The sequence below is a fragment of the Meleagris gallopavo genome, chromosome 2 (assembly GCF_000146605.3).
Source record: "Meleagris gallopavo isolate NT-WF06-2002-E0010 breed Aviagen turkey brand Nicholas breeding stock chromosome 2, Turkey_5.1, whole genome shotgun sequence".
NCBI lineage: Eukaryota > Metazoa > Chordata > Aves > Galliformes > Phasianidae > Meleagris > Meleagris gallopavo.
The window spans coordinates 60,063,409-60,091,335 of record NC_015012.2 but is presented as its reverse complement, the minus strand read 5'-3'; the positions used below and the strand labels follow the sequence as shown (position 1 = coordinate 60,091,335).

The 27,927-nt window shown below is 36.1% G+C and overlaps 1 protein-coding gene across 1 annotated transcript in view; it reads right to left on the bottom strand.

Annotated features, from left to right (window-relative positions):
• TRDN (triadin) overlaps positions 1-27,927 on the bottom strand; it is a gene marked incomplete at its 3' end in the record, with an annotated part of 137,706 nt that overhangs the window by 8,186 nt on the left and 101,593 nt on the right. Inside the window, exons 16-17 of the mRNA XM_031552223.1 lie at positions 11,737-11,772; positions 9,108-9,161 (exon numbers count right to left, since the gene is read on the bottom strand). Of these exons, the coding sequence (XP_031408083.1) occupies positions 9,108-9,161; positions 11,737-11,772 (90 nt within the window). The remainder of the gene's footprint in view (positions 1-9,107; positions 9,162-11,736; positions 11,773-27,927) is intronic.

Sequence of the window (27,927 nt, the reverse complement as noted above, 5' to 3'; positions counted from 1 at the left end):
AAAGAACCTCAGCTTTTGAAATTGGTATATGGTGCCTGCAGATTCTTTTAAATAGAGTATGTAAAAGTTTTGGTGTGTTCAGCATTTAATCTACACAGGAGAAGTATCTACATTTAAAATATTTGAGCTGACTAACTGAAAGAATAATGGCAGTTTGCATTAAATAAAAACATCTACCCATGCTACATTTTCTCCTTTCTCCATATTTATTATGTGAGTTATTTGTATTAATGCCGTAGTATACAGTCAAGGAATATTAGTGCCTTAATCACTTCAACTCTAGAATCAAGGTACAAAGTTCCATATTCAAAGTGACTATGCTATATCTCAATAAAATAAAGCCTATCCTTAAATATGATTTATCCTTGAACTGAAGAAGTAATAAATAATTTCAATAGAAAATATTTTAACCAATAACATATTAGTATAAATAGAATTTACATTCAATATTAATTCATGTCCAATATTAATACAACATTGATATTTGTTATTAATATTAAAAGTAAAGTGGACATCTAAAAGAAATAAACATCAAGTGGAGCTATGAAAATAATTGGTATTTTTAAAGGCAGGCTTACACCAATTATGAAAAAACACAACCATTAAGTTTTTAAATGCAATGTGTCATTACTACATACTCCTATCCACAGTAAATTTGTGTCATGTAAAGCATGTTAAATCTGCAAAGAAATGTTCATAAATAAACACAAAAGATTTTCATTTTTTGTCCTTTTACCAAAAATACTGATGATGTAATATCATGACAATTTCATAAGCAATTTTGTTCAGTCAAAATCTGTACTTCAAAGTACAAAGACTAGTTGCCTGAAATCAGGGACCCAACTTCTATATCGTTACATGAGGCACACTTGAATGTAATTATTACATAATGAGCCTTATATCAAATTATCTTGGTACTTTACAGACACGTTGTATATATGACATGAGAGTCAATGGAAAAGTTTCATGCTTCGGGTTGCTGCGGCCAAGCAACAAGCTGCAATATGAATTTTCCAGCAATATGAATACATGGTGCAGGAGAGTGGGTTGGCACTAAGTAGTTCATTATCTGGATAAATCTTATGTTTTTCTCATGGTGTCCTAGCTTGGGTGGCAATCCTAGTAAAAGCCAAGGAGGAGAAGAAGCAAAAAGTGAGAGGACAGAATTATGGAATACAGTGACTCAGTGAGCATAATCTTAACAACAACTGTGGCCTTTGTTTTGTGTAGCCCAAGCACTCTTTGGAGTATCCAATTCCGTACAGGTATTTTAGGACTCATTCTGTGAAAGAAGAGTTTTGCTTGGTTTTGTGGGGTTTTCAGTTTTTCTTTTGCTTAGGAGTGCTTCTTGAAAACAGAAAGTAATGTACTTCTACTTTAGTGATACAGAGGCAATTATTTTTCCCTCTGGTTGTTAGATCTTATGAGATCAGAGAACACTATGACATTAGCAAACTTTGGCAAGTATTTTTGCAAAATATAACATTTTTCAGTTGTTTAGCTTTGTTTCCTTTGTACAGTTTTTCAAACTGTAAATATCAAGGAAGTTCAGGAGAGCTTCTTTATAGTAGTGTTAGTACCAAAAGCACTTGAAAAGAAGCACATTATCACAAAGTACATTAGAAAAGAAAAAGTCAATAAGTAGCAATGCTGCATGTCAAGCAGCACTTCTGTGAAATAGGAGATATGATATTTCAAGTGATTCTTCCTCTGGTATTATACTGGAATGAAATGAAACATTTAATCGCATGAGCCATAAACTTCACATCTAAATCTTTTCTTTTTGGCTTCATATTATTATTACTTGGTTTCAATTTTATTTATTTATTTTGCTAGCAGGTAGTTAGTATGATGCTAACTAATGATACTGTCAACTCTAAGCATATTATGCATTAGCCATGATATTTGTCATTACTTTGATATACAAAGTTTTGTTGTGCTTGTGTGTAAAAGAATTTACAAAATGTTTTCATTCAGGAAATTTCTGCAAGTAGTATACTATTTTTCTAACATGCATGAAATAGAGATTTGATTTAGTTTGGTATTTTATCATCTTAGTAAACTCTGAAGATTTCAAGAAATGGCTTTTCTCTTTTATGAAAAATGGCAAAATTATGTAATAAACTGTTCTTAAAACTATATACGGGCTTTTTTTGTTCATTACTCATAGTACATTCCTGGACATCCCATGAGCAGGTGGGAGACAGCAGAGAAACTGATCTTGCATCCTTAGTTTTCCCTAAACCAGACTCTTTCCTAAAAAGTGCCAACAGTCCTGAAAAGCATCCAGATTGGCACGTTTGCTGTGGTATACTTTAATCTTCAGTAGCAGGGTGGACAGTCAGAAATGGTGACCCTCTGCCATCTCCCAGGAGATAAGAATTGACATTCTATTCTGATTTGCATATCTAAGTGTGCACATGTGTGTATGTTATGCTCTAATCCAGATACGTACAAGAAGATTTTTTTAAAAAAATTCTATTGCGGATGTACACAGATTAGGAAAAAGTTTAAATAAATAACATTTCAAGTGTTTTATTCTCGGATATATGCAACATCAAACAACCAATGTGATTTTGATTGTGTTCTGTAGCTGCAAAAAAAAGGTGATTTCTGTACTGTTTTGTTTTGTCACAAGTATTTTAATGAATCTAGTTAAAGCCTACTGTTGTCATATTCTGTGCAGTATCTAGAATACTTAAATCCTCAGAGCAAAAAGTTAGGCTGGTGTTACAGTCATGTAATCTTTGCTTTATAGGCTATATGCCTGTCATTTCCCCTTTCAGTCCTTTATAGCTTATTGGCTAACTAAAACCAAATAAGATAGAATGATAAAGCTCTTCAAGATATCCTTTCAATTAGACTACTGTAAGCATAAACCACTGCCAGGTGTAGAAAAGGTTCCTTTAGACTCTCTCAGTTGAAGGAAAGATTGCAATATGAGCTGGATCATGTTTTTAGACCAGAGATAATCCACACAAGAATGTTTCACACTACACCAATCAAAATTTTTCAAAAAACAACACTGACAGCTTTTGTTGCATGACAATGGGAAGGTGCAGGTCTTGTGTGCAGTTTCCCACCAGAAATAGCACAGCTACAGTACATGGTCTGGATGCATTCGTAGACCACAGTGCCTAATTTCCTCTCGGAAGAAAAATCTGTCTGATTCAAGATCCTTAATAAGAAAATTAGGCCAATCCTACAGTACTGACTAGGGAATTGCCTATGTTCAAAACTGATGTGTCACACTTACTCCCTGAAATACACACGTCACAAAACAAACAAACAAACAAACAAAACCAACAAAACAAAACGCTGTGAGGAGGTCAGTTCTCAATGCTCATCAGTAGTACTACTTGTTTTAGGAACAAATGGAACAAATTAATGTTACTCTAATCTCAGGAGTTCTAGCATGGGCCTTCATCTTGACAGGCTCAGCTGGCAAAAAGATAGTTTAAAAATATGATGTGATTCTTTAATCACAGACAGAAAGCTAGCATCTTTCCAGTATATCTTTACCTACGATAAACCTTAAACTGTTTTTCCTTTTAAATAGGGATCTGAGGTGTACTTCCATCCTTTTGAGGCTAAGATGACTAAGCAGTTCAGGCATAAGTATTTCCAATCAATCCCCAGTAGTTACAGGAACACTGCATTAGATTTAGAAAAATCCTGTGCTGAACTGCATCTATTTGAACAAACAGCACTTCCAGAGTATTATCTCTATATTATTCAAGATGAACTTCTCAGAGGAGGACAAGTTACTGCACCTGCAGATTAGCTGCAGCAGATGTGTGCATGCTCTTCGACTACAGCAAGAAGAAGTAATTCAATTTTGCCTAACCTTCTCTCACTTTACGGTAAAAAGTAAAATGACTCAGGATACTCTGGAGAATGTCGATAATTTGGGTAATTCTAAGTCATTACTCTTTGCTCATGCTTCAACTTGTTCATAATGCATCTTCTTTTGACAAGACAATGATATCTTCAAGATCTGTAACCCACTGAAAATTTAAGAATATTTCAGAAAAGAAAGAAAATTGCAATAAATTGTAGTTCAAGATTTTACCTGTCACTAGATAAACATGATATGCAGTTTAGATTAGTAAATTGATTAAAAACAAAAACAAAAAACAACAACAAAAACCCCACTGGATTATAAAAGGTAATGCACCAAGATCCTAAAGGAATAAATGTAAGTGAAAGATACTGAACTTAGAACAGAAGCTGTAAGAGTAGTGCCTAACTTGGAGCTCAGTACTGATGCTGACTGTCCAATAAGAAAAGGGTAGAAGGAGGCAATGACTGAAAGATTTTGTGTATTTGTTCTCAAAGTGTGAGTCAAAAGACATACAAGTGGTTAGATATTTTGAAAGGCTCCTATGACTACTTAACTAGGTCATGAATCTTTCTAAAGGGGTCTCTAAAGAGACAGAATCATGCAGGAGGACATCAACAGAAGATGCTAGAAGTGTGCAGCTCTGACAGCCAGTAAAATGCTGGAAGCCGTCTAGAGCATGTCTGAAATAAAATCAGCAACTAATATTTCTGAAACACATAAATCTCCAAGAAGCTGCCATATGAGGGAAAACTCATCATTTTATTTGTAGCACTGCAGGGTGAGCTAGTGCTGAACATTGGTAATAGCATGTTTTGTACTTCTGATACTACACTGCAACATGTTGATACAGAGACATATCTGTAGTTGATATAGACCCGTATGATATAAAAAAATTCATACCTAAGAAAGCTCAGGGTGAAGGATATTATTTGTACTCTCTCTATCCTTACTAACATAGTACTTCAAAATTCAAAAACATTATAAACGCCATATGTAATATAATGATATATATAATATAATCATAAGCGTTATATAAAACTCTAGTCCACCTTACCTCTTTTAACTACACCCCTTCTCTGAAAATAAAGTTTTATTTTCTTTATGGCCTCAATGGGCAAGGTGAGGCACATTTATTCCCTTTCTATCCAAATGAAGGTGATACCAATTACCAAAGACGAATGTCTGAGAAGGTAATTGTATACACAGTGTATGTGATAGTCTGGATTCAACACAGCTTGAACACGTGACTCAAAAGAGACTGAAAGATATGCTAAATGCTTTGAAATTGGGTCCAATTCATTATGAAAGAGAAATTCATCATAAAACAAATTCAGGGCTATGAAATCTTGCCAGGAAAAAAAAAAAAACAACAACAAAACCCAAAAATGCCAATTTCCATTAAAAAAAACTGGACATCTAATCCTTTTAATTCTCATTTGTATTTCAGTAGCATTTAATTTTGATGCTTTCCATCATTGTTACTTCAGTGTACTGAAGTACCAAGTCATTTCTTTTTTTGTAGTTAACTTGCTCCCCCTGCCTTAATCTTGAAGTAATGCTATCCTAGTGTTAGCGTAACAACAGTTTATTTCTGCACTGTGGTATTTAATAATATCTTGGAATAGTCAAAGAAACAAAGATGCATTTTTATGTATATTTTTATTGTAGTATATGTGGTGTGAGCAGAACTATAGGAAATTATTTTAATACTATCTGATACTGAAATGCAGCATTCTGTAAGGAAAGTTCAGATGCAACAGTAATACACCAGGCTAGGAGACTGGGTATCTCATAATCCTAGTAAAACTAGGAAAAAAATAGTAAAAAATATCCTCAATTCTAGGTAACTTACTCAAGTTTTTAAAAATGGAGGGACAAAAACTGGATTTCAGATTAGAAAGCTTAGTGTAAGATAAGCTACTTCATGCTTCATTTAAATAAATCTAGTATGCGAAAATCCAAAGTAGTAAAGTAAAATCTTCTAATATTGGAAAAATCTTTCCTCATTGTGATGTAAGTCAAGAATTCATTTTTCCATTACCATTAAGAGTTGGATAACGACCCAGCTTACATGATCCAGTGGACAATATAAGACCTTTTGGTCTGCAATAGTTTCTTAGACTTGAATGCGGATGAAAATCTTAGTAGGCTGGAAGGATTTGTAGAATTTATTGACATCCACCTAGAAGATTTTTGTGAATATTAAGAAATGGTTGAGTGGCAGACTACAATAGCTGAAAGATACTAACTGCTGAGAGTATGATGCATTCCTTGCAGACAAGAAGCAGAGTCAGCTGTTAGGCTTCACTAATGGACCAGAGGAAACTAAATTTTACTGATTTTCTGGGGCAAATGGTGCTCAAATTGTGAACCTAAGGGGAGTAATGAATAAGATTTTTTGAATGTGTGAAGAGGAAGACAGGAAAAATTAGGCATTATAAACCAACAATTAGGCAATTATATGACAGTACAAAATTTGTAAAATACACTCTAAGACCAAATTAAAAATTGCAAGACTATTCCAGGGAAATTCTTATTTGCAATCAGGACTTAAGGTTTTATAATGGCGGAAAGAGTTGAGTTTGATTTTAAACCAGGCAAATCACGAGGGAGAAACACAGTCACTGGTCCTAAGAATCTGCAGCAATGTTGTATGTAACATTGGCTATTTCATGTTGGGCACATGCAGACTCCAGACTCTAGCTAAGGGAGTACATGGGGCTTGGTGATTTTGAAGTTCCTTGCTGCTCACCAGAAAACCCAGCAACCTCTCTGTTCTTACCAAACAGTTCCCTGTTTCTTTTGGGCATGCTTCACACACTTCCATCCCTGCCTGTCACTGCCCTGTACTTGCTCTCTTCACGGTGCCAAGCAGATCCAGCAGACACAGAATGTTGCAATGCACCTGTGAACCACTGCTGGCACCTGAACCGCTAGTCTGGCGGTTAGTGATAACTGGGGTCTGAGATGTGCACTGTGTTGTGGGAGCTCTTCCCAGTTTCACTTAGATGATCAAAATTTCCCACTGGTGGAAAATCGCAGGTGCTAAGCACCTACACACTTGGTCTGCAGAGATGGGTTTCATGCCTGTAGGGTAGGAAACCATTAGAAAGCAATATGAGCCCTTCTTCAGGGAAGAACTCTAGACATATATTTTGTGAGACGAGGTCACTCTCAGACCTGTCCTACTGGAACACGGTCGAAGAACAGGAAAGAGCAGCAGGGTTTGGATTGGGATTGTAATAAGACAACACAGGTAGAGAAGAGTAATATGAAAAATCCTCCACTCTTCTTTCTCTCTGTAAGATAACAGCACTTGCCCAGGGAAGTGGTGGAGTTATCATCCCTGATGGTGTTCCAGAAATGTGTAGATGAGGAACTGAGAGACATGGTTTAGTGCATGGTGAGGATGATTGGACTAGTGATCTTGGAGGAGTTTTCCAACCTTAATGATTCTACAAAACTATTACACTTTTCTTTGAAGTCAAGTTCTCTTTCCAGCTCAGCTTCAGAGAGGAAATTTTTCCAGTTAGATATAAGTACATTTGAGAATGTCCACTTTGAATATTAATTAACAGATAGTCGTCGAGGTTGGGTTCCCATAGCACACATCAGTTTCTAGACTGAGAAGTTCCCATGGACTTCAAAATTCCACAGTAATTTTCTTTGCTTTCTCCATTAAAAGAAAGAGAGAAAGAGAGAAAGAGAGAAAGAGAGAAAGAGAGAAAGAGAGAAAGAGAGAAAGAGAGAAAGAGAGAAAGAGAGAAAGGAGCTAAAACTAGTGCACAGTGTGTTAGGCAGGAATTTCTTTACCAGTGATATTAAGATCAAGAACATATGTGGTGTAGAAGCACTGAAGATGACCAGCTGTGCTCTCAGTCTGCGCTGTCAGTCTGTTAACAGGAATGAACCTTCAGCTTTAGGCATTCTGGGGTACAGGTTGCAAAGTAATAAGATATGTGGAAGAAATTGAAATATGAAATTGGATAATGTATTTAATTTACTGTACTAATAGGCAGCAGTCTAGTTAAAATGTTGCCAAACAAGCACATTTAATATTTGCTGTGATGATTTATCCTGGGGATAAATTAATTTTCAGAGAACAGTTGCATCTGGAGGGGGGAAGAATAAAGTAAAAGTCAAAAAAACTACTACTTTGTCCCATTTTTAAGGAAGATGAGATACTTAGAATTGTATCAGAAGAGACAAATCCATTTAATTTTTCCATAATAAGCCATGCCAGTATTTCCTCTTTTCCTTATCACAAGCAGATTGCTGCAATCGCCATTCTTGCCAAGAAACAGAGTCATTGGAATATTTTTCAAAAATGAACACAAATATTGGATGCATGCAGGTGGAATAAATTAATTATAAGCATATGGTCCTAATGTAATTATTTCTGCAGTGTAGTGTCGAGACATCTAAGTATCCAGCTATATAATACACCGTGGCAACAAAGCTGCTTTAAGAAATTATCATGGACATAAATGTTTGAGTCAGACTTAGTGAAATGATTCAGACAGAACACCCTGTGCCACACACACATTTCTAAGTCATTTTTTTAACTAGCCCACGGCAATGATGTGGTTTACACTATTTATCCAGTTGTTCTAGCACAAGAGAACATGGCATAAAACACGTACAGAAGGCAGGGACTGGGAGCATCTTTGAGGAAAAAGCACTTCTTAGGTTAGCTTCACACAGTTAACTGCTCTATGATATGCCCTAAACCAGTCTGTATCAGCTGCATTTCAAGTCTGAAAGTCATTTTGCAATAGTGACAATCAAAATGTTATTGGCTGGCATTGACTTTTGTCCAGTTCCCAGTCTCCTCTACCAAGGAGTTATCACTCTCTTATTTGATAAATGTGTGAAGTAGATTAATGAAAAGGTTGGAAATAGAAAAAGAAAGTTAGAGAACAGTCTTAAAAACAAAACAAAAACAAACAAACAAAAAACAACAACACACACACACAAGGAAAAAGAGCACAGATCAACAAAAGATCCATAAAGCAACTTACAGTGAGAACTGCTAGAGGCAAAAAGAAGCAGGGACAGTGGACAGGTGAGGGAGACAGCACTTTGCCTGGACTATTACAATAATTTAGATCAAACTGACAAAAAACAAACAACAACAACAAAAAATCCAACAAAACCAAAATAGTGTCTTTTCTATAATCCAGCAGATGGTGCTATGATGCAATATACTGGTTAAAAAATAAGTACAAGAAATATGAGAAAAGTGAACCTTTTGCTCCTTTACCTGGTGCTACTGCTTTTTTAGTGGCTGGAGAAGCTGCAGGGGCTTTTGCTGGCTCTGAAAAACAAACCAAACCAAACAAATTAAAATAATCACTACGAATTTTTATGAAAAACAGAAATGTGAGGAAAGGCTTCCAGTGGGGTACATACAGCCTGTAGTAATTTCTTCACTGAAGAGTCAAAGAGATTACCCAAAAAGAACTGAGCAGAGCTCAAGTTTAAGTAACTTAAAGGCAACAACAAAATGGGCAGTAATAAGCCCTTGTCATAAGACACTGAATCCTTTCTTTTATCTGGTTCTACTGAATTATTCCATATTCGCTGACAAAGCAGAGTGGCAGGTACCAAAGGCTTTGGGCCTGGCCTCCCCACCCAGGCAGCTGCTGGGAGCTGAGAGCCTCCACGTCTGGTCTTGCAGCTGTGAGAGCAGGGGCTCCTGAACCAGCCTGCAGCAGCTGGTGAGTATCTGCCATTGGCAGAGTAGCAAATACAAAGTGGCACCTCCTTGGTTCCCACACCTACTCAAAGTGCTATCCATTCCCCTAATCCGAATCTCTCCCTTATGGAAAAAAAACAGCAACAATTGCACTACCTCTGCAAAGTATGTCCACATAGGCATGGAGGAATCTTGACAATGACGAACATGAGGGAACAATTTCATATGGTTTGGTACTGCATTTGAAAGAGTAACTGCCTGGTTCTCCTAAGGAAGCAGGGCTACTTAGCTCGTTGTTTGTTGTTCTCATAAAACATTTGCATTACCTTCTCTTTGTTGAGGTAGAACATTTCCTTGCTCCCTGTTGGGAGCACAGCACATAGTTTCCCAAAGTAGACATGAAGAATCTTAACCCTGTATAGAAGAACCTGAAATGCCTTCTAGATTTATTTACTCTTTTGTGGTCTTTAATTAATTATTTTTATCCTCAGGAACTGATAAAATAAACTGTACTTAAACCAGTATAAAATAACAAATTTCTGTAAATTAACTCCAGATTTTTATATCAACCAGAAGATCCTCTAACATAAAATTCACATTTCCATATTGTGAGAGGAAAAAATTAATCATTTCCATCACAATCTGAATTACTGAATGTCAAAAAAATGTTAGTTAATCCTTCACATCTGTCAAGAGTTATTACCAAGAAAAAGAATGTGGTTATCAGAAATGCAATCTCGAGTTTTCCCCTCCAGACTTTTGAGAACTTCATAGAAGATGCATCAGATTGTCTTGTGAAAAAAATATGAAAATAAAATATAGTTTTGCATGTGTGAGATTGTTTTGTTTTCATCCATGTAAAAGTCTGCAGCAGATAATTACATCCTAACTTATTTATTATCATAGTGTTGTAACTACTTGGGGTGCTCACTCCTCCTTCAGAGGAATATGTAGAAAACGTTGAAGAATTCTCCTAAGGATTATTTTCCTGAGTACCTTTTCCTGCAGAAGAAACAGGAGATATAGTATGCATGTTGCACAATTGCTAGGTGGATTTCATACAGAACTGCAGGACTCCTGCATCTATTCCTTTGAGTTCTCAGCTAGAACTTGCTGACCAACAAGATTTGATTTTGGCTTTCAGAACACCTGTGAAACAAATTAAGTTATATTCTTTTTGCTTCTTTTTTTTTTTTTTAATTTTACATTTGGAATATTTTGTTTTGAAGCATTTTTTTTTCAACAGTAAGTTTTGTATATTACTTATTTACATTTTCAGTAATGTTGAAACAAAGCACCAAATGTTTTCAACTTTGTTGTTATTTGGAAATATATGCTTTTTAGTTCATAACTTACAAATTATTTCAGTGCTAGGATTTTGCCTATTTATATGAAAAATTTTCAGATGAAAATAAGAATGGTAGGGTATTCTGCCATACAGGCTAAGAATATTGTATTAAGTATTGTATATAGCATCTGGAGTTAGTGCATTCTTTAATCATGAACTTGTTTGAGCTTTCAAAGTCCCATAATTGCTGAGCAGAGATAAGAGCAGATGAAATCTTGTCTGTGTACCAGTGTAACTATGTCATACTATTATTACTGTATTGAGGCATTTATGCTTATGGTTTTGTTGAAGAAAAAGGTCTAACTATTCCCTTGTTAACAACGTCGTGTTCCCAGAGCAATTTTGTTCTTTATGCAGAACAGCCCAGCCCCTATCTCTCTTCTGCCTTAGAAGTTCCCTTTCCATATCTGTGATAACTAGATAGGCAGGCAGGACTGTGGTTTTGCATTTGTGAAGATAAACTTGATGATCCTTTGGCACACCAGACTTTCAGTCTTCTCAGCCCATTTACCAAACTTGTTTCCACTGAGAGCACATTCAGCTGAGAACTCATTTGACATATTCTTCCCCATGAAATCTTTGTTTTCAAAGACAGTGACAAAAAGGAGAGGAAGGCAAAACTGTCAGTCACAAAGAGAAATGTGAAAATACAAGTAGCATAAGAATGGTTTTAGATAGCAAGAGGCAACTGAAAACTAGACATGTAATTTTTTCAATTATAAATGGTGTAGCTACTGTATTATTTGTGATTTCTACAATTCAATAACAATTATTGATTATTGAAACAGTTTGAAACTGTATGACACGTATAACAGATCATAACCTAATGCACAAATAGCATCTTACTTCTGAGTTCTTTGGTCACAGCAGCTTCTTTTTTATCTGTCAGAAGAAAAGAGAAAAAATCATATGCATTAAAATGTATATGTAAAAAGTATATAGGTGAACAGAAAATTTCAGCGTTTGCTTTATTGCTGCAAAGTGCATTTGAATGATACAGTGAATCATTTATTTTCTGTTTCATGCTGAAATTGTAGTAATTTAAATGCAAGTGTAAATGTAACAAATCTGTATGAAGGTGTATATTTATTTTCAATTTCATTTTAGTGAGATTCAATACATGGTCGAATTATCATGGCTTACATGTACTAACTGAGCCGTGGTTGCATACCACGTGCACATTCTCAGGTTTTAGAAATGTAAAGGAAGAACAGAGTTGAACAATTAAAAGCGTTAGTCTGCCTGCCACTGTTGACACCTAGTTTGGAAGGCTCTGCTCAGTCCTAGCCAAAACTAGTTGCCATATACTTCCCACATGTCATAACAAATCAAAGATTTAAATCTAGAGAGAAAAGAGAGAAAGAATCTGAGATGTCCCTCCAGTTCAGTCTGGAAGATTGCTGCTAGGATAGGAAGAAGAGATGCATGTAATAATGGTAGAGGATACTTCCTTGGGTGCTCATGAAAGGAAGTACATCCTCTCTAATAATTAACAGGGTGCCTAGAATATAAGCAGGATAGTCCTTCTGACCACAACATATGAGTGATAAATCAGTTTTGCTCTTAAACACTAAAACAAGAAACACTTCAGGGCAGAATCTGCCAAAACAAGTAGCTTTCAAAACCAAGATTTGTATTATTGATCACAATATAAATTTACTTCAATTTCACAGCTCGCAAAATTGCTGTGAAATAGCTGATATGAGATAAAAAAATGAAATGACTGCCAAGTATTCTAACAAAAAGTCTTCAAAAATTCAAGGGAAAACACATTCCATTTTGGATAATACGCTGCTCTGAACTGAAATGTTTCTAGGTTAATCCTCAGCTTCCACTAACTCTATGAAAGCATGTTTTGCAGGCATTACTTCAAAGTATGATAATTACCACATTCAGATGAAATTAATCACGAAGCAGCTTTCAGCCACGTTATCTGGCTAAGGAGCCTATTGAAGCCTTAAAGAAGTGCCTATAGGTTGCCAGATATGGAAATCTTAAAAGGTGTATATTGCAGTGATATGAATCATTTATCACAATAATCTTCTGTTGCTGGAGGATATTAAAAAATAAATAAATTGGCAGCACCATTTACAATAACAGACAGGATCTAAATAAAACCCTCAAGCTCATTCTTTGCTTTTTTCATATAAGCCATCATTTATTAGGACAACATACTTTAATATATTCTCAAGACATAATCTATGTTAAAAGAATTAATGTGTTTTTTCCATTTTTTGAAATACAAAATATATAGTAAATTTTGTGTAAGTATCTGGACAGCCTTTCTAGTAAGGTCTTGTTTAATTATTTATTTATTTGAGAGCAGAAGAATTAACAGTAGCTGATTCCAATAACATTTGATAATAAAAATGCAAATGCTTTTATTCTTCTCTTCATGCCAAGATGCCTAAACTTACATACCTAATACCATACTTATGCAAGTAAGATTAAATGATTTACAGAAAATTGTCTAGAGAAGGTTTACGAGGACCCTGATCTATAGGGATTGTCTGATGGTATATAACATTTACATCTAGGCACATCACACTAGAATTAAATAAATGACCTAGTTAAAAAGAACTGAATAATAGGTCAATCTCACAGGAAGCATAACTTATCGTGACTTCTGAAGTCCTTAAAAGTAGTTGCTTGCTGTAAGTCACAAACTGTAGGTAACTAAGCATCTAAAAAGTAATAAATAGCTGAACAATTAATTATACCAGGGTAATTAAAATAGGGGAATTTTTGCCTTATTTGTTTTTGCTTTGCAAATGTCTTGGTTTTAACTTTTAATTAAGTATGTGTGGTTGGGGAAGGAAGTTTATATTACAACAGATTTTCATAGTAATTATTTTTTTCCTTAAAAACAACTTACAAAAGCAACAAAATCTCTCTGGTATTTCTACTACCTGATTAGTGGTTCTGTTTTTCAGGTGAATTATGAAGAGGAATTTGTGGAAAAAATTATCTTATTTCAAATATCACTTCTAGGCATCGTATAAACATTATCCTAAACACATCTTTGCCAGTCAGCCTGGGATGCGTAACCTCCAGAGCTTTAGGTCACCTTCTTTTTAAAGATTCACGTCTGAAATTTTGCAACTGAGAAAGTATACGTGTGTCATGAGAATGATGCCTAAACTTATTGGAAGCAAACTAACATCATTAAGACATACATAATATACAAAGGGAAATATGCTTGCTCTAGTAACCTTGACTAGAAATGCAGTCAAAGACACTGCAACCACTGGTATTGGTGACTGAACTTCTTGATACACAAAAGCAAGGAATTCACTTCTACTGAGTGTAAAGCAATAAATAAATTTTAATAGAGTATGGGGGCTCACTACAGGAGATGGATGAGACTTCACAATCCAATGCTTCTTGCGCATTAGTGCCAAAACTCAGAGTACTCTATTTTTCAGGAGTTGCTGAAGACCCATTTTATTTTTATGTCTTCTTGAAAGGTTTGTACAAATAATCCACTTACTCAGAGGTCCAAAAGCATTGGATAGCTCTAGACATTGAGGTTTTTTTTTGCTTTATGGGAGCTGTGAGGTCATTGCTTGAACCAATGATTGAGCACCTGGTGAAGGGGAATAGCCAGCAGGTGGTAACAATTCACCTTTGTGACTAGATGTCTTCCCTTTTCTAACCTCATTTAAGAGCTGGCAGCCACACTAGAAGCATCTTTTCTTATAGATTGCTTTCCTTGGAGTGTTTGGAAAGCTCTGTTTCTTAGAAAGAGATATGCAGTTCATTCTTTATTACCTGATTGTGACCTCAACCTTTCTTGGGTGATCCTAAAGCTGGTTTAAAGCAACTATATCTGCTGCTGCTTATCTTTATATGGGCTAAACGCTATAGCTAACAAAATCATTTGTTAGCTGTGAAGAACTGTGAAGCACCTTTTTCTGTTTGCAGTTATTCTAAGGAATTGTTTGAAGACAGTTATATTCTTGTTTACGTTCTCAAAAAGTGAATATGATTCTACAAGGTCAGCACTTCTGAGATGAATGGACAGTATTTTATTTTACCTGCTCTTGAAGAACACTGAAAAATCTTCTTTTTTATTAAAAAACACCAAATATTTCAACAAACGTGATCAGTTTTGAATTCAAGCTAGGAATGAGCATCTGGCAGCCAGCATAGATGTAGCTCAGTGAAACAGAAAAAGCAGTACTCTATTCTTTTTCCTCTTTTAGCACATAGCTATGTCTTTTCCTCAGGCCTCAATCAGCATTCTTTTGAAGTAAACTGTCAGTACACAGTATTTGCAAATGATATCTAAACTACAAATGAGGCAAGAAAAAACCACATTCCTTTAAGAGCATATCCCTTTAAGCTCACTTAGCACCTTTCATGCTATTGAGTCCCTAGGAGGTTCATAATAAGCCGTTAGGCAAGGGTGCCCCAGCGCTCTACTACAGAGTATAGCTGCTTGAGTTTAAACAAATCCTGAAAATACAGTATTTCCAATATTGGTCTGATATGATCTGTAGGTCTAAGGTTCAAAAAAACTTTTGGAGATTTTTAGCAGTAGATTTGCTATATAATGTCTATTGTACATTTGGGAATAGCAGTAGAAATTGAACAGCTTTGTTCAACCTGTAATCTCTATATATAAACATCAGATCCGGAAACTAAATGGTTTTCAAGTTTTACTCTCTGGAAAGGTTTCTCTGTGTTTTTTCTTTCCTGAAAAAGTTCACTGATATATTTAATGGAATAAAAAAGTCCTAAATTAAAGGTATTCTTTAGATAAACTAATATTTCAAAGAAAATGCATTGACAGCTTTGCTAATGCTTCACTGATTAAAATAGCTGCTAGAACCTTATCAAAGAATATGACAGTAATATCATATTTACAGACAGAAACTAATTTCAGCATCATTTAGCAATCACAGTGTCTGAATTAAACAGTAGATAATATCCTAATCAAACATCATGTAACTCAGCAGGTAAATTCAGGATGCAAGACTTCTGAGGCTGATCTGAACAAAGCACCAAGACCCTGGGGATTTACTAGATACTTCTGAAAAACATGGTTCAGTAAATCAAAAACTGAAGGAGGAACTCTCATCCTACACCTCACCTGTCAGTGATCAGCTGCCTTTTAGCTGATGATCACATACTAAAATAGATTTATCAAATAACATTTGTTGGCTAACAGTCTATGTATACCCACAGAAGAAGAGTTTTATAATGAAGATGCCTCACACAATATGACCAATAGTACCACTGGCTGACTCAAAGATTTCTAGTAAGTTTTACAGAAACTTGCTTGTCCTTGCTTGTTTTATATTATTTATTTTGATGTAGGTTTTCAATTAGTTTTGTAATTAAAAATAGGAGAAGAAAAAGAATAGAAAAATGAGCGCAGAATCTCAAGAATTGGGGATAATCATCTTGAAAAAATGATATTTTCCAAAGTGCTGTGTATCCACAGTAAAAATCTTCTGATCTTATTGACCAAAACACAACTGAGAGCACATGTTAGAATTTCGGTTTTTGTTTCACAGATGCAGTACAATAGCAGAGTTTTGAGATAGTGCACCTCCAAAACGTGACAGATAACACTCCCTTTGGAGTAAGGCTCATGAGAGGAAATTATGTTAGCAGGTGGCATTTAATCATTGAGAATTTCCGTCATTTGAATGATATACATAATTAAAGTCTCTTAGAGACCAGTCTCAGTACAGTCTGCTCTCAAGCTAGCAGATGTACCAGAATTTAAAAACAACTTATTATGTAGAAAGATTTGCAGTTAATGTGATTTAAGAGAAAGACACCCTAGATGGATGAGTATCATGAAGTTAATAATGAACAGCTATTGAACACATAGTAGTTAAAGAAGCATTTTAAACCTTCAAATATATTGAGATGTATTATGGTTAAGCATTTCTTTTTCTTTTTTATTTACTGGAAGTTATAAAATATCTTTTTTCCCTACAAAATACTATAAATTTCAAGTACAATTCTGACATTGAATATTGTTACTTCTGAACTTCCTCTTAAAATTGATAACTCCATTGCTTTCTAATTTATATATATTTGTTGATATTTTAACTCAAATTTTATAGTATTAACAAAGTCATCTTAACCATATCTCGCAGTTTTGGGGTGTATTAATGTTTATTTTAATTTCAGTCACTACTGAGAAAATGGATCCCTGGTATAGTAGCAATTTTTCAGATTGTCTGAACCTTCTGTTTTGAAGTATATATTTTATGATAATGTTATTCAAAATTTCATATCACAGAGAATTAAAATAATATTGTTTTTTCTTTTCAGTAGGATCAATAGCTAGCAAGACTCTATCTAAATTTTACTTATTAAGAATCCTTTGTTAACGTGATTTTCGGAAGTCCTAAATTTCGCTATTGGCATAAAATAACTGTTCAGAAATACCAATACTTCACCCATGTGGAAGATTCTGTCTTTGTACTAGAACTTGGTTTTGTTTCCTTTTTTATTCACTGGGCAAGATACCAACATATGTTGTATGACAATTACTGAAAAAGATTCTCCTTGACTCTTCAAAATGTTTTTGATAAGTCTGAGAAATTCTAGAATCTTTGTAGTCTTCTTGACTGCTTTTGTAAATATACAAAAAAAGTATCTGAGTAATCATAGAATAGAATTATAGAATCATATTAAGAGTAGTAGCAGACCTAACAGCTACCACTTCTGCAGAGTTCAGGAAATGTTATATGGGGAGGTCAGTAAGTCTTGAGTCTCAGACTGCAGGATTTGTGTTTAAACCTCTCCAGGCAGGACAGCAAGAGAGGGAAAAGTGCAGAAGACATTACTGTTTCCAGGCAGAATCTAGAGGAAATGGAGCTACTATCAAGCAAATTCAAGGTCTCTGAAGTGACGTGAGACTAGATTATAAGAATGATAGTGGAAAAAAAAAAGTGAGATAAAAAAGGGTTTGAAGAGTTTAGGTTTATGAAAAAGCAGCTCATAAATTCTTGGTGATAGCACTTCTTTAAAATTCTGACAGATCATTAAAATTTATTTCACAGATTGTTGTGGGAGGGGGAATTTTATATTTTTGTCTCGGGTATTTTAGAAAAAATGCATATTTAACATAAAATAAATTGCTTTTAAGCACCTCTTAATGAATAATCAAATATTTCATCTCCTTTACTCTATATGAGAAACATATTTCCTTGAGAAAAAAATGTTGAGATATTATGCATTAATTTTAAATAAAGCCAACAGTTAAAATACAGAATGTATCAGATAACCTGAGGATAATGGATAAATGGATCTTCACCTTTTGTCATTACTGGACATAGCTAAACAGTAATTTAAAAAAAATAAAGTTTTAAATAGAATTCAGTGTAGCTGGGTACCTGTATTCTTGTACCACCATGTGTGACAAAGGAGTCCTAATTTTACCTCAAAGAGATTTCTCAAGATTATTTGAAAAAATTCTTTCAAGGACTCAAAAAATGTAGAGAGAGTCATAAGCAAACAAGTGATTCATCTGCATTTGTAGTAAGAAACATTCTGCACTTTGGGAACAGCCGACTTCCACTGTACCAGTGACTCATGGTTCCACTAATTACTGATTTCTCCTTTCTACTTTATAATTGCTGGAATGGATTCTGTTTCCCCACTGCAATGCAGCTGCAGACATGTTCTATTGCCTTCTGAATTCATCAGGAATGATTTAAAAGAGCAAAACTATAGAGCACGATATGAAAGTACAGTCATCCGTACACAGGAAGATGTAAGTGCACTTAATTACACATGCTGCAGTCGTTTAGGGAAAAAGTAATGATTTTTGTGTAGCATATGTAGACAATAACATTAATTCCTAAAATTTCAGAATCAGATCTTTTCCTGGAATAAACTGGCATTCGTATTAGTGGAAATGTAACAGCTGAAAATTTTCTTCAAAATTTTTCCCTTTTCTTGAAAAAAGATGGGGAATATACTCTCTGTACACCTTTCTTAAGAAAGATCTGCACCAATACTTCCTGAGTTAATCACAAGAGGGTATTTTTAGTCATAATAGGCTTTGTTAAATGTGTATATGCTATGCATCCTTCTGATGCATCTTTACTTGTTAACACATTTCAATTTCTTCCATATTGTTGGATAAAGGACTGCACAGATAGCATCTGTAGACATAAGATACAGATGTATTTTATTTCTGAACATGAGTACAGTCATCATCCTCAAGCTGAGGAACGGGAAATCTTGAATAATGTAAGGTCCATACGTTCATCTTTATAGGTGGCACACTACCCTGGTTACACTCTCATAAGTGAAGCAAAATCTATGAGAAAGCAACCTCATGCAAAATCTACTGCAATCAAGCTAAAAATCAATTCACTTATAACCCAAGATATGTATAGCTCTTCCACTTATGAGCATCTGCCTGGTCTACTATACAAATCATTCAATAATAATTCATCTGACTTAGTCTCTCAGAGTGACATATGGCAAAAGCACAAATTTGGCTCTACTTCTTGAAAAACAGATAAAGAGAACAAGCAAGGCCATTGGGAACATTTATTGTAAGGTTAAACAACCTTAACTAGGAGTAAAGCACAAAGGATGCCATACTATAAATCATGGATACTGTTGGTCTATGAACTTTCCTAAGAGAAAAGCATCCAAAGGATGGAATTACACTTTGGAAAAGTGACATGGAAGACTTTATCAAATATGTATTAATTTAAACCTAGTATAAAAAAACTAAGCCTTAATTTCAGAGTCAAAAGAATACAATTTTTTGTTTAAAAATTGAAGTGAAAGAAAAGAAAAAATCAGCCTTATCCAAAACACCAAAGGTTTCCACTGACTTTATTTAGATTTCCACGAAGCCTTCAATTTTTCCTTTGAACAACAGCAGAAAATTGATAGCAGTATGTAGGTATGTCATCACCATCTGATGATGTGTCTGTGCATGGACGTTTCACTTATAACAATTATCTTAAATATCAGGTCTGCTGATGCCTCTGTCTGACTCAGATGTACATCTTATTTTAAGGGAACAGATCTGTTTCCCTACATTTAAAAGATTAACTTTTTGTTGTTTGAGGCATGTTCTAATCCTGTTATTTCTGGATGTGACTGGAAAAATAAGAATTACATTAATCTCTCGACCAACATAAACAGAGTTGATGCAGTAAATTAGATTCTTTAATTAAAGTTATGCCACCCAGCTGCTTGTACAACACAGGTACTTCTCTGTACATATCTGAAAGTCCAAAGGCAAAATGATTGTTTGGTTACCTGTGTGGTATTTAGATTGAATGTCACCCTCAAGTTTGATATGTATTTTGTTATCTAGATTTCCTGTATTGTCTTTCTCCAAAACCCTCTTTACAATGACACTGCAGAAAAGACGCTAAAATGATGTCTCTGCTTTACTCAATGAATATTTTCTTGTTAATTCATCAAAAAGTGACTTTGTATTTTAAATCCAAGCTTCTTCCTCTTTGTCTTTATTTACCGAAAGTCTAACATTTCTAATTCTTTGCCAGCAAGATATTACCATCATTTTCCTTTATCCTTCTTTGTTAGTTGTAGTCAAAGATGGAAAAGAACAAACACAGTGAAACGGGCCTGGGCTGAGCAATATTCAGCATAGCTTTGAAAGCACTTAACTTATGGGCATTAGTAAAGGCTGAACCACTGATAGGTGCTTAAAGTTTATTCATCTGCTGCTAATATTTCTTGGGAAGAACAATTCATTTACAGTCATAGAATGGAAAAGAATAATTTGAGTTGAAAGGGACACTTAAAGGTCACCTGGTCCAACTCCCATGCAATGAACAGGGCCACCTACAGCTAGCTCAGGTTGTCCAGAATCCTGCCCAGCCTGACCTTGAATATGTCCAGGGATGAGGCATTCGCCACCTCTCTGGGGAACTGCCCTAGTCTCACCATTAAGTGTATCACCACTCTTATAATAAAAACTTCTTCCTTCTATCCAGTCTAAATCTCCCCTCTTTTAATTTGAAATCATTCATCCACAGTCAACTGCAATGAAAAATCAATTATATGTTGAGCCAGTTGTTACTGTAAGGTGACGGAGAAACAAGGGAAGGGTAGGACAAAAACCTGTTTCTACCTCTTTGTCTCTGCATTTCATCTCACTTATATCTCTTACTTGACCCTGAAGGGTGTAAGTGGTTGGTCTTAGAATAAGTAACATTAGTATTACTATTCCCACCTTTTCAATAGGAAATAACATATAATATTATCAGAGCCACCACAGCTACCTTGCCACCTCTGTACTTTTTTCAGAAGTGCTGCAGGTTTTTAGGAGTTCAGTTCTCACTGAAAATCAGTGGGAGTTATGTGTCTGGCCTACTTTGATGCGTTTGTAAATCCTGCTATGTGCCACACGGCATCTTTAGGCACCTAAAAATCTTTGAAATCATGTTGTCAGTCATTGCTGAAGATGGAGCTTAGGATTCAAAGCCCACTGAGGGCTTTGAAACTTTCAGGTTAGGATACACAGGACATCTTTTGAACTACCTTTTGTCTTTTTTCAGGAACAGACTCCCTTAGTGTCCAGTCATACGGAGACCATGATGACTGCTTTTCTGCTTTGTTTGCACTGCCCCTCACTGTCAGCTTGCTTTTATTCTTCTGTCTTGAGAGATACAATTTGATTTTCACAAGTAGTTATATTTGTCTCTTAATGTTTTCTGGAAATATCAATTAAAAAATCAGACTCTTTAATTTTTCATGAAAAAATGAATATTTAGAAAATTATTATGAATTATATGGTTCATCTTGCAAAGCACATAAAAATAAATTAGAAGGGAACTCCCATTCTTCCGGAGAACCTGCAGGACTTGTCTCCAATGGCATTTTTTCACTGACTCTCTACTACATTCTCTGTTGGCTTGTCATGTGTATCTCTGAGATTGTACATGTATAATGTTCAGGGCTAGAATAAGACATCATGTTATCTAAACTGACATTTTGTTGCTGAGTCTCCTGTATTCCAGATAGTTACTTTTTCAGTGGATGCCTATCTTCCACTTGGTAAACAATCCTCTTCTACACAATCCTCTTCTATGGAAATCAAGGAAAGCAGAACAGTGGTCGTTTATCACTTATAGTGTTAAGAACATGTACCTCATTTTCAGTCTGGAGTCACTCAGCTTCAGCTTCCAGTTATTCATCCTTTGTTTAACTTTTTCTACTAGTCTAAAGAAGCTGCAGCAGGAGGAATCAATCTCTTTTCTCTGCAAGTTCTTAGTATTCACTGTAACAGTCGTCTCTTTTTAAATGTATGAATACTTTACCTCTCTCTATGATGAATATCCTTAATTTATAAATGACTTCAGTGACTTTTTCTATTTTTTGTCCAGTTCAGACACCACGTTTACATGCATCTTTCAATCTCTCTATTGTCTTCCACACAGGTGACATGTGGCCATGGCCATTGTTTCCTGTTGCAAGGTTCACAATTGAACACTGCAAATTCACAGTTGTAGGAAAGAAAAAAAACAAAACAAGCAAACAAAAAACCCACCAAAAAACAACCTCAGCTTGCAAGTCACCTTGTCAGTTTTAAAGATATTCTGCGGATGTAAATGTAAATGGTAATACAATGCATGAGACGTTAAGGAATTGAGCCCTGAGGTTAGAGAGACTATATTTGGGTGTCATGAGAGAATATAACTGAGTAATGGGATAAAATTAAGCAAGTGAAAATTTAGGCAGACTAGAATGAAACACTTCTTAACTGTGAGAGATCTATTAGGTTGTAGAATAATCTGTGGGAATTGATGGAGGCCGAGCTACAAACTGAACTGGATAAAGCACTTGAAGATATTCTGCAAGAAATTATACTGCATTGCCAGTAGGAAGGATTAGATGACCCCACAGGTCATTTCCATCTCTACTTTCTGTGATTTTGTTGTACAAAGCCCCACAAATAGGAAGTTGTTAGCAAAATCATGAGATGTCAATACACCCTGTCAGGGAAAGAGGAGTGAATAACATCACCTGCTGGTAACCATGCAGGAATCCTAATCTAGAATTTCTCTGTGTTAGAAAATGCAACCAGAGCTGAAGACTGTATGCTCAGTTTGTGTCTGAAAAGAGAATCCTCTACCAATGCAAAAATGTCAGAAAACAGCAGGTAAGCTATGAATAGGAACCAGAAGAGGAGGAGGAAAGAACAGAATCAGGATGGGCTTGAGAAGCATAATCGTGTCATGAATAAATTAGTCAGGAATGAATCAGCATGTTGTGCAAGGGTTGAAACCTGAAGCTCCAGTAAATCAGCTGGGAAAACTAGACATTTTTTGTAGGCTTTGGTGTATAAGCATTGATTCATATAATAATAATACCATGTTGAAGGGCTGAGACCATAGCCAGTGTCTTTGCCAGCCTTTGTACAAACATACAGCAAGGCAAGCCATGGCCCCCTCAGAAACCAATATGTGGATGGGCGAGCTAAGAGTGAGAGCTGTCAGGAGAGCTTCAGTAACAACCTAAGGAAAGATCACACACAGTTTTGAGGTCCATGTGTGTGATTTAACATGATTTGTTCCTAAATTTGATCTGAACTTACATCTCACTGTTCTCTCTTAATTTTTGCTGTTGCAGATTCACTTTATCAGCATGAGGAATCACTAGACAACTCATTGTGTATTACTTCTGTTACTTAATTTTCGCATTTATCTTCTCCCAGTCTTTCCAAACCTAGCTGCAAATGAATATGAATTACAGACATCTGTACTAAGCCTAGCTGGAATGGAATTAATTTTCTTCATAGTAGCCCCTATAGTGCTATGTTTTGGACTTGTGGCTACAACAGTCTTGGTAGCACAACAATATCTATTACTGAGTAGTGATTGCAAAGCATCAAGGCTTTTTCTGCTGCGATGCTGACCCTTTTTTCCCTTTCTGCCTCCCTGCATCAAGTTATGAAAAATCTGGGAGGGACACAACCAGGACAGCTGACTTAAGTTTGCCAAAGCAATATTCCATACCATATGAAAACATGTGCAGGCAAGAAAACTCAGGGTAGAGGAATAAAAGGCAGACAGCTTTTCTTACAGTATGATGTCTGGTTGGGCAGTGATCAGCTCACTGGGAGGTGTGTTATATGGCAGCCTCAAAATCTCGTTTTATTTTTCTTTCTTTTACTTATAAAGAAGTCCTTATCTTGATGTATGTTTTTTGTCACTTATCTTTTCCTGCTGTCTCCCCTCTCTCATTGTGGGGTGCGGAGTAAGCAAGTGACAATCTGGGTGCTTAGCTGCTGGCTAGAGTCAGCCTGCCACTGTGCAGATGAATAAGACTTCTTTCTACATGTTACAACAACTGCTGTAAAAATAGGACAGTCCAAATAGCACCTAGTACCTCAGTTTGTCACCACTGCAGTTTTTCCCTTTTCTCATACTTTTCTAGCTAGACAGAAGAAAAACTGTGAATAAACTTATTTTTTGTTCATGATCAATCACTTCCAAAATATCTTGGGCTATCTTGATCTGACTTGACACCTTGAATTTGCCTTTGTAAGCAGCCTAAACTGAGACAGCTGCTACATCCCACTGGCCCTTGCAGAGCTAAAACTGGGGTTCTTCTGAAAACACCCACCACTCCCCCGTCTGCTGACATCTATCGTGTGACATCTTTCTCGTTAGGCAACATGAAACACATGGCAGTGACCATGCTGGGGACAGCATGCTGAAAGCTGTCAGCACTTAAGCTAAATATGCTACAGGGAGTGAGCAGGGCAGAGTGAGGAGTTTCCAACCCTGCTCTTGAGACACAGCAAAGATGTATTCCTACAGATGTGTGCAAGCACAGCAAGTATGAGATCAACATCTGGTTCCCAGATGAAAGCATTCAATCCATTGCAGATTGATTCACCCAAAACACTTCAGGTAGTGTGCTGTGCATCCAGTCCCCTAAATGACTGGGTATGTGAGGTACAAAATTGTCATGAGGTATATTTTAATTGGTCTGGAAGTAGTGGTTCTCTTAAATATTACTTCTGAGAGTGGTGCAAAACCCGAATGACACTGTAAGACTTTTCCAGACATTACAGTAATAGGATAAGGAGCCAGATGAAATAAATAAGAGGTGTATCATTTTATCAGTGACTTTTTAAAATATCTGCATTTGAAAATGAACAATAAAAAATATGCAGACAGAATAAAATAAAAAGATAATTGCCCACCAGATGTCACTAGCTCTTTTCTTATAATAGAACTACTTATATCAAATCTGAAAGGGTAAGGTTGAGCCAAGAGAGTTGCAAAACTAAATGCCTTTTCTATTTCTTCTTTCTTGCTTGCTAAGACTGGCGCTTAAAACAAAGCAAACACAACTGATGACAATATATCTGCGGTCAATCCATGGGAAAACATCCCTGAGAGCTGAGAAGTCATATTTTCTCATGCCTGATTATCTTCCCTCTGCCTACTTTCTACTGCAACATTGACTGAACAAAGACTTCACGCTCAGCTACTAGATGTCACTGAATGACAGAATAGCGGGAGTGACATGCCTATCCTGGCTCCTGGGCAGTTGCAAGGAATTGTTTTCAGTTTTTACATCTGAGTTTTACAACTTTTAGTTTATTTTCTCATAATTGCAGAGTGATTTTTCATGATTGTTAATAGTGACATCACTACGATGTACCTTAGTATCTGTATCTTTAGCCCCATAGCAACTTTTTCCATTCAGGAGGCAAAGATTTACTTAGGTTGTAAGTGAGACATCACCAATTCCCTTCTCTCCTAACACTGTGTGGTGTGAAACATATGACACCATATCATGCATCACAGATGTATCCACAATACTAGATGTGCAAGCGTTGCAACTTAGCTCTTTTTTTAGATAGAGACTGCAGTGGTCCTTCATAAGACTCAGATGAATGTCACTGGTCTACTGGGAGCATACAAGCACTATGAGTGGGTGAATGGTTTGGACAACACAACCCTAACTTGTTTTATCTCCATTAAGAAGAACTTATCAGGATGGTTGATACCTGCAAATAATAAAGGTGTCTGGAAATTTGGGATGTTTAATCCAACTAGCGCTGATTTGGTGCTCAGAAGATATGTATTACAGACTCAGTGAAAATCTGGCCTGCATGACATATCTAGTTCTGAATTTATGTTTGTAGAAAGTGAGGGAAAAGGCACTAACTACCCTTGCAAAGGAGTTATAGGATTTATTATGGGAAAATGCTGTTTATGATCTAGGTATTTTTACTACCATTATCATTTGAAATTGTGAAGCAATAACTGGAACGTAAGATCATCGACATCAGCTGAGCAGAGCTTTAGTTAGGAAATAGTGTAAAGATCCAGGGTGACATTTTCTGTGTTTTATCAGCTCCCTTATTACCTATGCTATTTCTTGTGAGAACAAAACAAAATGGGAAAGAAGGAATCAAAGGCAAATGCTGCTCAGGAACTTTATGAATTTTCAGAAGGAGCAGCAAAGCTCTGGACTGTTGGGACCATTAGAAGACAATCTTCAGGCAAACTATGAGTATCTGAAGAACATCAAACTCCGCATAATGTTGTTTCCATTGAAAAATAAGGTCTGATCTGACCTTACTATCAGAATTACTTTTTACAAGCTCAGATAGTAAGCAAAATATAAGAATGAAAGAGGGAAAAACTTCTTTCTCTTAGTCCACTTCTTGTTTGTTATTTATGAACCAGGATGCATTGAGCAACTATTCCCACCTTCATAATGATTCTATGTCACATTTCAGTGTTTTACAAAAAGTTAGAGGACATGTTTACTTCCACACCAGGCTAGTGGTGTTTCTAAAAGCCCCAGTTTGTCCAGGAGGGCACCAAAGTTTTGGAAGAGAGGTTCTTGTTTCTAAAAAATTTGAAGGCTGAATCCCTCTGATCTGAAGCATCATTCCCACAGGAGCCTTGGAAAGCCAGGCAAAAGCATCTCTCTGCTCAGGCTCAACATGTCCCATCACAGAGATTTGGAGATGTAGTTTCCTCCTCATCCTGAATAACTATGGATAGAATTTCTTAAAATGTTTTGAAGTGTGACTGTGCCAGACCCTTGTGCCTGACAGTTATGTTTGTTTAAGCAAGACCTCTGAGTTTGTAACAATGGAATTATCTATTTTTCAGGACAATTAACACAATGTTTTTGTACTAGCTGAAGGTCAGAGGATTAATATGGTTTTATCTACAGTGCATTTTTAAAAGCTAATTAATAATCATTCAGTTCGTTTTGTACTAAAGACTGAGAACATTTCACATTCGATGACTTTTGCTCCTCTACAGCAACAGAAGACGAGGAGAGAGAAAAAATGGAGTGACAGAGGCACTGAGAAGGAGAGAAATGGTATGCAAATAAAAAAATGCATCACACAGATGCAGCTAATGGAGAGCAAGAAAAAACTATACTCTGGTAAATTGTTTTCTGAACAAAGGGGCTAATCTAAAGCATTAATCAGCAAAAATAGTCAGCATTTGCTGGAGAATGATGAAGCATTTATTGTTAGAGGAAGAGAGGTGGGGAGGAATAGATGGAAGTGCTGCTCTGAGAGCATTATTTTAGAGAAGTTTGCATCACCCGCTGCTTATGAAGCATCCCCACCTCTCCATCATGTTTGCATACAACAGTCTAGTCTGTACATTGCACCAAGAAGATCACTTGGGTAATGGGTCAGAGGTGAGGCTTCCAAGAGGCTGTGCATGGAGGTGAGGAACAGGAGAGGGAACGTGCATCAAGAAGGCATCTTCTCGCAGCAGCACCGCTTTCTGGCACAGGAATAGAAACAGTTGGTGTCAAGGAGGCAGCATGCTCCTTGACTCTGGGGGCATCAGTGTTTGGGGAGAGTAAAATGAGATAGAAAACCAGAGATGTTCAGCGGTAACATAGTGGCTTGAAAACAATGGGAAGGAGTTTAATAGGGCCACAAAAATGGTCCAAGTGATGGAACACCTCTCCTACGAGGACAGGCTGAGAGAGCTGGGGCTGTTCAGCCTGGAGAAGAGGAGGCTGGGAGGTGACCTGATAGCAGCCTTTCAATATCTAAAGTGCGTGGGG